The 13,012-nt window shown below is 40.8% G+C and overlaps 1 protein-coding gene across 3 annotated transcripts in view; it reads left to right on the top strand.

Moving 5' to 3' along the window:
• The window catches only part of LOC142566124 (Kv channel-interacting protein 4-like), a 587,487-nt gene extending 574,736 nt beyond the window's left edge, over window positions 1-12,751 (top strand). For all 3 annotated transcript variants that reach the window (XM_075676923.1, XM_075676924.1, XM_075676925.1), the window contains 2 exons: window positions 3,635-3,697; window positions 9,388-12,751. In XM_075676923.1, coding sequence (XP_075533038.1) covers window positions 3,635-3,697; window positions 9,388-9,435 — 111 coding nt within the window. In that variant the 3' untranslated portion in view covers window positions 9,436-12,751. The remainder of the gene's footprint in view (window positions 1-3,634; window positions 3,698-9,387) is intronic.
• Window positions 12,752-13,012: the final 261 nt, after the last annotated feature.

Below are 13,012 nucleotides of genomic sequence, written 5' to 3'. Positions count from 1 at the left end.
CTATCAGCATCGTCAATGTTTTGGTCTTCTGTCACCGCACCTTTCTCGACGCCGGAGAGCTTGTGAACCACCATTCGGCGCTCTGCCTCTTTGTTTGAGGATCGTATTGAAAACACCATATTTCGTCTTCAGCAATGATGCTGTCGATGAATGCAGCATCCTTCTCTGCCTCGGAGAGCAAATCGGTGCTCACTAATGCCCGCATGTCCTTCTGATCCTGTGTGAGGGAGTGCGGCACAAGTCTGGCATTCAGCTTTTGTTTCCCCAAGTTCTCACGCAAAATTTGGTGGCATGTTGTCTTACTAATGTCGAGAGCATCCGATAGCATGCGGACTGTAATGGTGCAGCCTTGCTGTACAATCTCCCTGATCCAAGCCCCGTTGTTTTCATTCCGTGAGGTTGCAGGGCGCCACTGCCTTTTGTCGTCTTCCACCGACGTTCTCCCTGAAACGAACCTCTTGTGCCACTCGAAAACTTGTGCCTGCAATAATGTCTCGTTGTCGTAAGCGTCACGAAGGAGCTCATACGTCTGTCTTGCCAAGCTTCACACAGAATTTTATGTTTACACGCTGTTCGAGGTGGACGTCCATCTCCACATTCACTTACAGTACAATGCGCAGATGACTAGCGATGTATTTTTCTACACGTAGCACCATCTAGTGGCTGCCACAGCAATTAACATAAATAGCTCAGGTTAGCCCGAAAAAATGGCCAACACATACGCACCAACATTTGTTTTGGAGAATCAGTTCTAGAGAAGAAATTAAATCAGCCTCGAAACTTTACACACAAAGGTTGTAATTCCATTCGCAAGCCTTCCCGGCCACTCGTGCTGTAAAGACACTTTTTCTTTTTCCTCATAAATCTGTTTTTTGTTGTTTATTTTCAAACTCCCAATTATTTGGACTTTCAGGCAATCTGCTATGAGTCGCCGTATGTTAATGTGCATACACTTATTTTGCTTTAGTCCTCCAGCTGCATCCTCACCTTATAATTGTGACCACCTTATAAGTGGGTGCATATGGTATATAAAAATTGTATAAAAATGTGTGGTTGACCCTGTTGTTTCTATGTCCATATCTTCGTTGCTGTGCCACAATTCTGGTCTAAAGAAAGTCTGGCAGAACCCATCTCACGATGAATGTCGACAATAATGCGATTAGCATTGAAGCAACGTAGCGACACACCATATTGCCAACATTGAAACATGTATGCAGCCAGCCTCCTCTCTCGTACTTCCTACTGCACACGCTCCGCCACCTAGTGGCACTGCCACAAGTAATGCACGTGGCACGGGTTCAATTCCGCCGAGCATTGTAGAAACTTCAGGGCTCATTTTTGTCATAGTAGAACATTACATACCCAGTGCACATACCTAGTTACCCAAGTTGTCTTCAAAGAGGTTCATTGAAGAGCGGCACATAGGTACACAGTGCCACATACCCAGTGGCTCAAGTTCGTCTGACGGTTGGTTCCAAGCCCTGTTCATTCAGCACAGCACCCATGTGCACTACACATGGACTATGGACTACCCATGACCCAGGTTGGCGGGAAAACGATTATAGGCATAGGTAGATACACAGTCAGCCCCTGAAATGGGCTTGAAGTATCCCACGAATGCTAATCACGGTAAAACAGACACCAACTAGCCCAAAAATGTGTTTTATTAAGTAAGAAATGTATGCATCCTACCCTCCACATTCAAGGTGACCAGGTCAATTGTGCCATTTCATTGTGTTTATTTACACTATACATGCTTGATAATTTAGCAAACACGAATCAGTGAGCATAATTAAGGCACTACACAATTAATTAAATTTTAATTTCACAAATGACAGTAATGCTTAGCTGTCTACAATTGTGGTCAGGCCCCAGTACCAGTGGGGACTTCTCTTAAGGTGAATCACCGTAAATAATGAGATGGAAAAAGTGCTGCATTTTGCCAAGTAGCAGGAGTTTAAAGCTAGGTTTTCTTTAACCCGGTTCCATAAACTGAAAAAAGCATGCTGAATTTTTTTTTCAGGAAAGCGGTTTTAACCGAGAAAGGGTCAGTGAAAGCAAATGTTTCAGTGCCAGTTCATTGTGGCGTCCATCAATATACTGCAGCTTTTAAATATCTAATGTGGGCATATTCCAACTATTCATGCCTTATAAATGTCCTCTAATAATCTTTGGTTGCATTCCTGTGCTGTTGTCAGTTGCTAAATTTTTGTACACACGCTGTTAGCATTTTTAATGTTTGTTATACTTTGTATAAAGGAAACCACAGCATGAAGTTCTGTAGCTGAACTTGTTGAGCTTGAGCTTCGCAAACATATACAGTCTGGTTACCTTGAGTAGATGCATAAAACTATGCACGCAGACGCAGGCAGTGTCACTTCTGGTCAAGGAAGGAAGGAAAACTCACCACAATTTAGGGCACATACACATGGGCACACTTGCTGACTCTGAACACAATCTACTAAGGAATCTTAAGTCATAAACATTCCGGTTTTTACTTCTGCTAACCATACACAACCTGCTTCAAAAAGGCAGCAATCATGATTTAAAAGGTTTGACATCCCAAGGCAACAAAGGAGCAAGGCCAACAAATTTGTGATTTAAGATGTGTATTCTAGTAATATAGCCTAAATTAATACCTCTTTAGCCATCTCCATGAAACGAGGCCATTTAAAGAAAATGTTTGTGCAGTTGGAAGAGCCATAGTGACGTGTAAAGTTGTCACGTTACAATTAATTCATCTCTGAAATATTTGCTGTACCACTGCCTCTGTAATTCACTCAAGCAGAGCAGAGGACAAAAAAAGAAAAAAAAAAAGCCATCGAAGTCAATGCTAGCAAAAGGGTCATGCGTGCTTTCTTTCCTGCTAGCGGGCTTGGATACAGGCAATGTAGAATCAAATTTGATCAAGAAACTCTAAAGAAACTGTTTGGTTGTCATTGTGTTTTCGTGTTACATCATAATAAACACAGAAGTTTCTGTGGATTTTAAAAATGTTGCTAGAAAGTGCAAACAGTCCTTCAAATTAAATTCTAGGCTCTATGCTGTCCAAATTGGACTACTACTTGGCTAAGCTGTTCTTAATAACCTTTTCTAATGACTGGGTAGACTTATTTACCATGTTCAAAAAGTATTGCAGGGTCCCTTTAAGGGAATCTTACATCAGGCAACATAAGAACCACTAACTGAGAGCTGTTACACACAGCTGCTGGTTTTTTCTTAAAGCAGTGTTTAGACTTGGATATACAAGTGGATTAATTGCATAAATATTTATAAAACAAAGCTATCAAAGCTGATCAGGAAATCTGTATAAGTTTCCAACGAACTCTTGGAGCCTTCTACTCTAATATGGTCTAAAAGTGGTGTTACTACACGTAGGCACTCACTAGACATTTGTTTACCCCCAGCAATAAGAAATAAATTTTAGGCATTAAGCATGCAGATAAAAACTAGCAGGTGCACAAGGTGCGCTCCCCTTTTGTGACTCTGGTTCTACCATAAAACTCTCAAGGCAGTTAAGTGTCATATTTTGCAGACACTGTAAAATATGCTAGTAATAAATTATCCTGTTTCCTTCTGCCATGTATCGTGGCATGAGAGTCTCACCTTTGGCTTCACATGTTCGATTTTTCAGAAGCTCGACCTCAATAAGGATGGCGTTGTCACAATTGATGAATTTATGGATTCTTGTACAAAGGTAAGCACGTGCGTTTGCCTTTCAGTTCTTGTTTTAGTAGATGTGTACATCTGACAGGTTGCTGCACTTCTTAGTGGTGTATATACTATGGAAATTGTCAGTGGTAATTTTATTGAAGCTAGCATTCACTACAAGAAAAAGGGAGCATTTTTAAAAAGCCTATTATAGTAGTCAGTGGTGACTCTTCAGATTTATTCATATTTCAGTATTGTATGTTTCGATTATCTTGGAAGGGCAGAGAGAGGCATTGGTGTTAGTGGATAACAGGGAAGAAATTCAATTTCTTTTTTTTTTTTAAGGCATTCCAGACCAAGGTCCAAATTCACAACATGTATCTTGTGTAATTGGGAACTCCATCATTAGCCATGATTGACTGTCTCTTCATTGCATCAATCGCTATTACATGTAGTGGTGCGAGACCTGGTGCAAATCAGGAAATGCCCTTATGAAAGTGAAGTTTCCTGGTTACGAATGTAGGGTATCTTTTTCACATGTTATTTCTACAACTGATATGAATAAAAGTAAGAACTGCATGCCTTTTGTGGAATGCACTCTACTTGTTCTTTTGTTGTTTTCTCGTAAAGTTATGAAAGGCTGCTCCAAATAATGTTTGCTTCCTGCTGGCATGTTTCTCTTCTTCTTATTTATAATTTTTTGTTCACTACATTACCATCTGAACTCGCAGCATTTTTATTTAAGCACCGCAGACCTGTTTACTCCTTGAATGCATGTTCCCATTGTGGGAATGGTACTTGAACATCATAGCAGCAAGTTAGAGTGCAAAGTAAGCACTCAGTGTCAATATTTGGGCACTGTGGGGTATTTTTATAAGCAAACCATTAGGACTCTCCTCAATTGGAGCCAATTCTCTGTTTACTGATTAAAAAAAGATAGTGCTTATGGCCATCCAACAGTTGCCTAAGAACAGCTTCCTTAAGTGGGTGAAAGCTGCTAATTTTCATACTCTGAGTTTATTATCCTTTACTGCAGCAAAAGGACATGCCACTGTGCCAACTTGGGGCACATTATTGAGCAGGACTTCTCAAAGCCATCTTTTACCTACGTTAGGGCATTGCAAGGCTAACTCCGCCTACAGCCTACAACATTGTCCTCCTGCTTTTTGCTCACAGCAGCAACAAAAAAGCTTGCTCTAATTGCCTCAGTAATTTTTGAGAGCTTGTCAATAGTTTTGTGTAGCCTAACACTCTCAAGGCAGTAAAAGTGTGGCAGCAGAAACGTCTCATTCTGATTGAGCTACTAATGGTGGCTGAAGCACATTCCTGACCAAGAACCAGATTTGGGGGTCAGAGCACTCTCTTTGTCTGACTTCGTCCCTTGATTGTTTCTTAAAAGGCTTTCTTGCTGTTTTTTTTTTCCTCATTTGTTTGCTTCAAGTTTAGCTCATGGCATTAAAAAAATGGATTAGTGTGCAGCAATTGCAAAAATATAGACTTACACCAAAATAAGGACTCACCTTTAGGGAGGCATTTAATTAGACAGCTTAACTACTTTGTTGCCCTTGCCATAGCGAGGCCAATAGTAGGGCAAAACTGTCACTCCCCACTTCCTTGGAAGATAATGTTATTGCTTTAAAAGAAAGGCTGCTCAAGCTCTGTAAGCTACATCGCGATAACCTTCTCAGTGGGACATATTTTTATATCCGCTGGCACAAGTGGCTTTGGCAGAATTTTGTTCAATAATTAATACCCTCTGTCTCCCTCTCTTCTTTTTTCTTTTCTTTCTTTAACAAGTTCGCAGCTTTTGAGGGTGCCCCACAACACTTTCCGAACATGCTAAATAAGCCAGCCCACTTGTTGGACCGTTTTTGTCAATAACATCTTGACTAACCATGATCCCTCCAAACGCAAAACATGATGCGCAACCTTGTTCAATAGCTTGCCTATCTTTCCTGTGTCCACAAAAAAATACCCACTATCCTTTGTGCACTCATCTGTTGTAACAGTGGGAAAAGATTATTGGCCAATTTTCTTCAAACGCCAGAATTGAGTGGAGCAGCAGACAAAGCAAATTATTACAATATTAACATGAATGTGGATGCTTCTAATATTCAACTGATGGGCCCGCTATTTAGGGAAGGTGCTTAAAGGTAAAATTAAATGCCTTTTTCTCTATAACTAATTATCAAAGGTATGAAGTGCTTAGATTTGCAGAGTGCACCATGTTGATGCAATAGCAAAAAGATTAAACAGCAGCATAAACAAACTTAGTGCACATGGCAAATTTTGTGCCAAAGTGTGGCCATATATTGCCAGCTTAGATTCAGTGATGTAGAACACCACATTTTGTGCAGAGGTCAGAAGCTGTGTGAAAACAGCTGCAAGCATTTGAAATCATTTGATGCATATGTTTCCTGCAGGAACTGAGTTTCGATTAATATTTTTTAGTGGCATATAGGAGTGCCTTTTAGCAGGCCCTTACTATCCATTGGAGCTCAAGCAAGTTTGAGGTACAAAGTTTAGAAGGCATTGCAATAATTTGCAATTTGAAAGCTTTTAGCATTTGAATTACATTTAATATTATTTGGGCCAATCCACCTGTTGTTTCTCATAGCCAGAAGTTTAAATATGCTATAGTGTGAATAACCAAACAAACCAGAGTTGACGAGGGTAAAACTTAACAGTCTATATTTATCGGAATCACTAACAAACCGTCAAGCCAGAACTATAGCCATAGGTGCAGTTGTCAATACAGAATGCTAACCACAACTATAGAGTTGTGTCCATACAGAATCATAACTATTGCTTGGGTTATGTCCAGAAATTGTTATGGGTGGATTGACAGTAATCCACGTAGCCTGTTAATGGTCCCTGTTACATTTATTGCAGCACTGTCCACGAATGAAAGGGACATAATAATAAACAGTTATGTCCTGTGTATGAAAAAAGCAAGAGGAAAGCAGAGTATAATTGTAAAGCACTCACAGACAATATGTTTTATGTCCTAGCAGCACACCAGATTCATTGGGGGTAGGGCAGAGATGGAAAACAGTGATTTACCTATAAATGATAAGTAAGCAAAATGGTCACACAAAAACAGAGATGTGCATTCAAAGACTTCAAAGTGAGAGTTGGAAAATGAGATAAGTATGGAACAAGTGGAACATTACAAGTTATTGTATTAATAAAACAGTACCTGCCACAGGGTGTAAGTTATTGTTTTGTCTTGATGAAACTCCAGTGATGGTTAAATTTCTGCCTAGATGGAACTTTAGACTCTTCTGTCTACATGGAATTTTAGCCACAGATTATCGTTGCTAGAGTCCATTGCATTTTTTTTTTTTTTAGGAAATTAAGCTGTAAGTTGCATCAAAGCATCTCTAATGTAAAAGGGCCTTGTCATTTGTGAGTTCGGTAGGTTTGTGGAATCAGCTAAGATGAAATCTTTTGCATCACAGCTAGCACTTAGCATATTTACGGTGACATTTTTGAATGAGAATGACATTTCTAGCCTGCTTCCACCGTTTTGAGCATACTATTAATATATATATAAAAACGATGGCATCATGGCGACGAGCCCATACCCAGTGGCCCAAGCTATTAGACAACTTGTGTCCACTGAGTCAGGGCCAGGGTCAGGGGCAAACTGGCTCGTTGTTGGCTTCCTATGATATGATTAATAAAAATCGAGCTCCTCGGTTCCCTTTCTTCTTATTCATTGCATTACGAGGGTCTCGAATCCGGCAACATTGATGCCTTCATGTAGCATGCGTCTGTTTATTGACCAATTGCCATCACCCAAATATATTACGTACTCGTGACGCCTGTGGCAGAGAAGATGTTCCACATCCGCCGCCAAGGTTTGTGAGTGGTAGCGCTGGCTAACACTCCCAGGGTTAGTTCTAGTAGTAAAAAAATAAATATCCCAGAAAGTAGAGGGGAAAACGGCGCTGCAGTAGCTCAATTGGTAAGAGCATTGCATGCTAAATGCGAAGATTTGGGTTCATGTCCCACCTGCGGCCAGTTGTTTTTTCATCCACTTTCGTTTCCAATAATTTCTCATTTCTTTAATTCCATTAACAAGTACAAGTAATTTCCCCTATGTTGTCTTTGGTATCTTTGGTTGTTGGCTTCCAGGAGTATTATATGATTAATAAAAATCGAGCCCCTCAGTTCCCTTTCTTCTTGTTCATATATATATAATGTATACCTGCTGCGGTTGCTTAGTGGCTATGGTGTTGGGCTGCTAAGCGTGAGGTTGCGGGATCAAATCCTGGCCACAGCAGCCGCATCTTGGGCCCTGACTCAGTGGCCCAAGTTGTCTAATAGCTTGGGCCACTGGGTATGGGCTCGTTGTCCTGATGCCATCACTTTCTTTTTGCTTGAAGATAGCTGTTGTGGTTTTAAGTTTTCTGGGCTGCAAAGAAAGCCTACAAGATTTTTAAAAAGTACCACATGACTGTACGCTTGCGCGCAGCGTCCCTCAAAATACTCATCGTCATAATCAGCCTATTTATGTCCACTGCAGGACAAAGGCCTCTCCCTGTGATCTCCAATTACTCCTGTCCTGCGCCAACCGATTCCAACTAGCACCTACAAATTTCCTAATTTCATCGCACCACCTAGTCTTCTGCCGTCCTCTACTGCGCTTCCATTCTCTTGGTACCCATTCTGTCACCCTAATGGTCCAACGGTCATCTAATCTGCGCATTACATGACCTGCCCAGTGCCATTTTTTTCTCTTGATGTCTATTAGAATATCATCATACCTGTTTGCGCTCTGATCCACACCGCTCTCTCTCCGTCTCTTAAAGTTATGCATAGCATTCTTCGTTCCATCACTTGACTTTACGCGGTCCTTAAGTTGTTCTCAAGCTTCTTTGTCAGTCTCCAAGTGTCTGCCCCATATGTCAGCACCGGTAAAATGCACTGATTGTATACTTTCCTTTTCAATGATAACAGGAAGCTCCCAGTCAGGAGCTCACAATATCTGCCATATGGGATCCAATCCATTTTTATTCTTCTGTGAATTTCCTTCTCATGGTCAGGGTTCGCTGTGATTAGTTGACCTAAGTAAGCATGCTCCTTCACATACTCTAGAGGCTGACTTGCAATCGCAAACATACTAGTACTAACGAATGATTGATGCTGTGTACAGGGTGAATGCATGAATAGTCTGCAAGCGAAAATGAGGGGTGATGGCCACACCTGTTATCTCCAATTCATTGCCATATACTTATACTTTATGCAATTGTTTGCTAACAGATCTTCAAGAATTGGCATGCGCTATTTATTATTTATCCGATGGCTTCATTTGCTTCATTGCTTCAACAGACAAGATTTCTCGGCAGAAGTGGAAGCCAAGACCATTGTCTTTGATCCATATTCATTGCTTAAGGCCTATTTATGCATTTGTTTGTCTTGCGTCTACCTTCTCTTGTCCTGTCTAATGTGTGGCCTTGTTAACTTGTAAGTGTAAGCCAAGCAACCAAGCAACTTGTTCTAGAAAGCATTCTTCTTTCACTCATTGTGTAGCAACTGCCATTGTCTTGCCAGCTCTGTGCTGATTGCATTTGATGGCCAATATTTGACACTTAGAACTAAAAAAGCCAGCTGTTGGTTGCAAACATTCATTATGTTAGCTTAACACCTGCATGAGAACAATATATGTATGATAACATTTCTTTTGCTTCATAAAACTTAAAAAGCGTTTTCTTTTACTTTTCTTTACAGGATGAGAACATTTCAAAGTCCATGTCCGTATTGGACACTATTCTGTGATGCTGCAAATGTGTAAAAATATGGGCAGCTGAATTCTTTGTTCAACGGCGAGTGAAAGCTGCACACGAGAGCGGACGCTATAGGCGGTCAGCAAGTACAGCCCTTTCCCTGGTGGCCCTGCTCATCGGTGCCCGGTCTCAAGCCAGCACTCCATCATGACAGCAACAGCATCAGTGACCCGCGACTCGTACCTCCTCAAGTGCCAAGTTACCATTGTGGGTCTTTGCAGCAGGTTGCTGTGTGCCCGGGGACAAGCTGAGGCTGGCCAGTACTTGCTGCCGTACGTCCGAAGCGTGTGGGACTGTGTGCGCCATTCTCAGTTTTAATATTGCCAGGGTATTGGCAGCCGAATTTCGGAACTGTGAATAAACTTGCCAAACAGGCAGGTATATAGCCAGCCTTGCTTGGTGGGGCAAAATTCTTCCTCAACAAAAGTTATCTGTACATCTTGATCGGTCAACTGTTGCTGTTTGCCATTATCTTGTTGCTTTTCTTTGTTGTCATATTATTGATTGCATATTGAAATTGTCTTCTGAGTTGTGCATGCCTCTATGCTTTCTCTTGGCTTGGTTAGATTAGAAATTTTCATGCAAATGATATGTTATTCTTTGGTACCAGGCCACACTGCTCACAGAAATCATGTAATGAATACTGGTGGCTGGTATATTTCTTGTAGTAACTATGTAGCAGAGTTAACATCATTTGGGCTATGAAATTGTGTAAGAAGAAAGGATCCACCCCTGGGTAAAGAAGGTAGCAAGTCCTTGTACCTGATTCATTGCACATTCTACAGTCACCTGCTGCTTGTGCTTCTATACCATTTTCTTTTCGGCTGGCAAACAGGTATCAGCTTACAGCAAAGCATCACTGTCGGATAACACAAGCATCAGGTGTAGCTAATCCTCACATTTGTAGGGGACCTATTAATAGTGATTGCTATGTTCTTCCATGCTTAATCAAAAATAATTGTCACTGGCAGCTCTTTTAATGAATAGCAAAAATGATTGTAACCAGACTAATTAACACAAGTTGAAGCACCCCTCTTTTCCAAGTTGTGGACCCTCAAACTAGGAGAGGATGCCAAGAACTGAAACGTACATACTCATGTTCAATAATTTACCTTTCTTCTCGAATAATTTTTTTGAAAGAGGAGGTGTGGGGGGTGCTTAAAATCAGCGTGAACTTAAATTCGTGTTCATGCAGTATTTTAATTTTATTCAGATACATTCCATGCATTTTACATATTGGAATTGCATTGACTCTGCCCATGTTCGATCAAGGCAGTGGTTCTAATACAGTAAATGCCAGCTGTATTTTTCTTGTCGAGCATGCACTCCTGCATCATTTTTATACACTTTTCCCTTCTTGTGGGACAAGTGGCAAAGACATGCTTTTTATTTCACAATAAGACAGAGGCTTTATTAAGTGTGTTATTACATAGACTTACCTTATTGTGCATAGACATAACTGCTCTTCTGTTACGGCACAAGCAGAGGAAGGCGCTCAAGGTATCTTCACATCTGTTTTTCTAGGAGCTGCAACAGACTACAGGTGATTGCGATAAGGTATGCCCCAGATTCATTTCCGACCTTGGTGGATTGAAATGTGCCACAAGCAATGCTGGAAAAAAATCGGCCCATAATATTTTGACCTTTGTTATATGCATTAGACACTATTTACTTTATCCATGCTTTCTTTTTTTCCTCTTTTTGTGAGGTTCACTTGTACCCTGTTGGCCACTGCTGTGCGTGAGTTTTTGTCTGGCGGTACTTTCATTGTTTCACTGACCATAAAAACGCTCGTCTGTACTGAATGCTTCCACGCCCTTCCCGTCGCGAGGGCCCCCCTGAGGTGATGTCGATGTGGAATAGATGTGCCATTTCAACCGAGCAAGCCCATCAGTGGTGGGCATGTGCATCACAGGCGTGTTCTTGACGGCTGTCCACTGGGCAGGACAGCACTGCACACTCTACATATCTCACTTTGTTTGTGCATACTTTGCCCGATTGGTGCATGTAGGCATGTCAGCATAAGTGGTTCCTTCAAGATGGTCAAAGGGCAGCAAGTTGCCCCCTTTTGGGAATCTTCCATGCCCAACATATGTGAAGTACACTGCTGACAGATAAAAGGTTCGCTTGACAAAGTGCATTGTCATAACCTTGCCAGGCAAGCCTTTTCATTTAGATGATCTTGCAAATACTCAAATTTATTTTTCTTCCATTTTAGACTTTTAAGATATGCTTTGACGCAGCTTTTATGCCCAGCTCAGCATAAGAATGAAAGTGTGTTATTACAAATGACCCAGCAGCTGTTTGCTGACACATAGTGGTTACATTGTTTCGAAAGCTCGAATGGGTCTTGTTTGTACACACATTGATATATAAATATATATATATATATAAATATATACATAGCAGAGCAATCATACAGTGGGCCAAGGACATTGTTTCAGAGAAACAAATGCCACTGTCTGCCAAACAATGTTTCTCCCATGAAGTACTGGATTCCAGTGAAGACATGTTTATGTTTTGCGCGTAGATAGGTTTACAAATGTTCCCCTCTTCAGCCTTGTGAAAGAGTTGGTCATCTGCAAATATGGTCTGCAACTAGAAGTGTCACTACTGTTGGAAGACTTCTCATGCCATGGAGTGTGTTTGTCATAGTGCAGCTGTTACTGTATGAATGTCATTTCCCATGTTTCGTCGGCAATCAGGAGTATGTGCTCCACTCTTCATTAGCCAATTTTTACGTAAAGAGGTTGATGCATATAAGCTGCTCCCTGTTTCTCTCTTCTATGAATGCTAAATTTTAGAACTGTAATCTTTTTAGGCTGTAGGATACTTGTTTATTTCCACGCTTTGTTTATTTTGTGCAATATTTCCTAAACTTAAGCTGGGTGAACATGGTCCTTATATTTTCGTGCAGTTTTTTTTAGCAGGATACTTGTGCCATGGTTCACCTCAAGGGCTGTACTGGCCTGTTTTTCATGCTAATGCCATTTGCCTGGTTTAACTGTTTGGTGTTTAAAACATTGTGCAGGTTCTTTTGGTTTCTTTTCACTTGCAGCAAATTGGCGTTATGCAGTAGTTTTTCTTTTTTTCTAATTCCTCTTCTTTTCACAAGTGTAAAAGGGTTTCTTGTTCCACGTGATAAAATGCTCTGTTGAGATATTTTTCTTCCAAGTGCTGTCTGGTGATAACACAAAAACTGGAGCAGTGTTTCTTTCAGCACTTCAGCCATTTGTATTTGGTGCATTTCATTGTAATAAATTCTAATGTATATATGATAAAGCTACAAAACAAACAGACTGCAACAACTGTGTCGTAAACTTTCCTTACTGAAATATTCATGTGGCATGCATAGTTATTTTTCTTCCCTGCAAAAATTCATCCCATCACCCAAGTTGATATCCAAGTGTGCAGCTCCAACACAAAGGTATGTGGTAGTTGTTACTTTTTTTCTAGGTGCCATTTGTTGATAAAACATTTATTTCAATGTCACTGTGCTCACTGCATCAGGTGGAGTGAGGACAGTGTCTAGTATTCACTACCGTATTGTAATATATCTATTCAATACA

This window comes from Dermacentor variabilis, unplaced genomic scaffold (genome assembly GCF_050947875.1).
Source record: "Dermacentor variabilis isolate Ectoservices unplaced genomic scaffold, ASM5094787v1 scaffold_12, whole genome shotgun sequence".
NCBI classification, from domain to species: domain Eukaryota; kingdom Metazoa; phylum Arthropoda; class Arachnida; order Ixodida; family Ixodidae; genus Dermacentor; species Dermacentor variabilis.
Note: the sequence above shows the minus strand (reverse complement) of the source record. Positions and strands in the feature narration are given on the sequence as shown.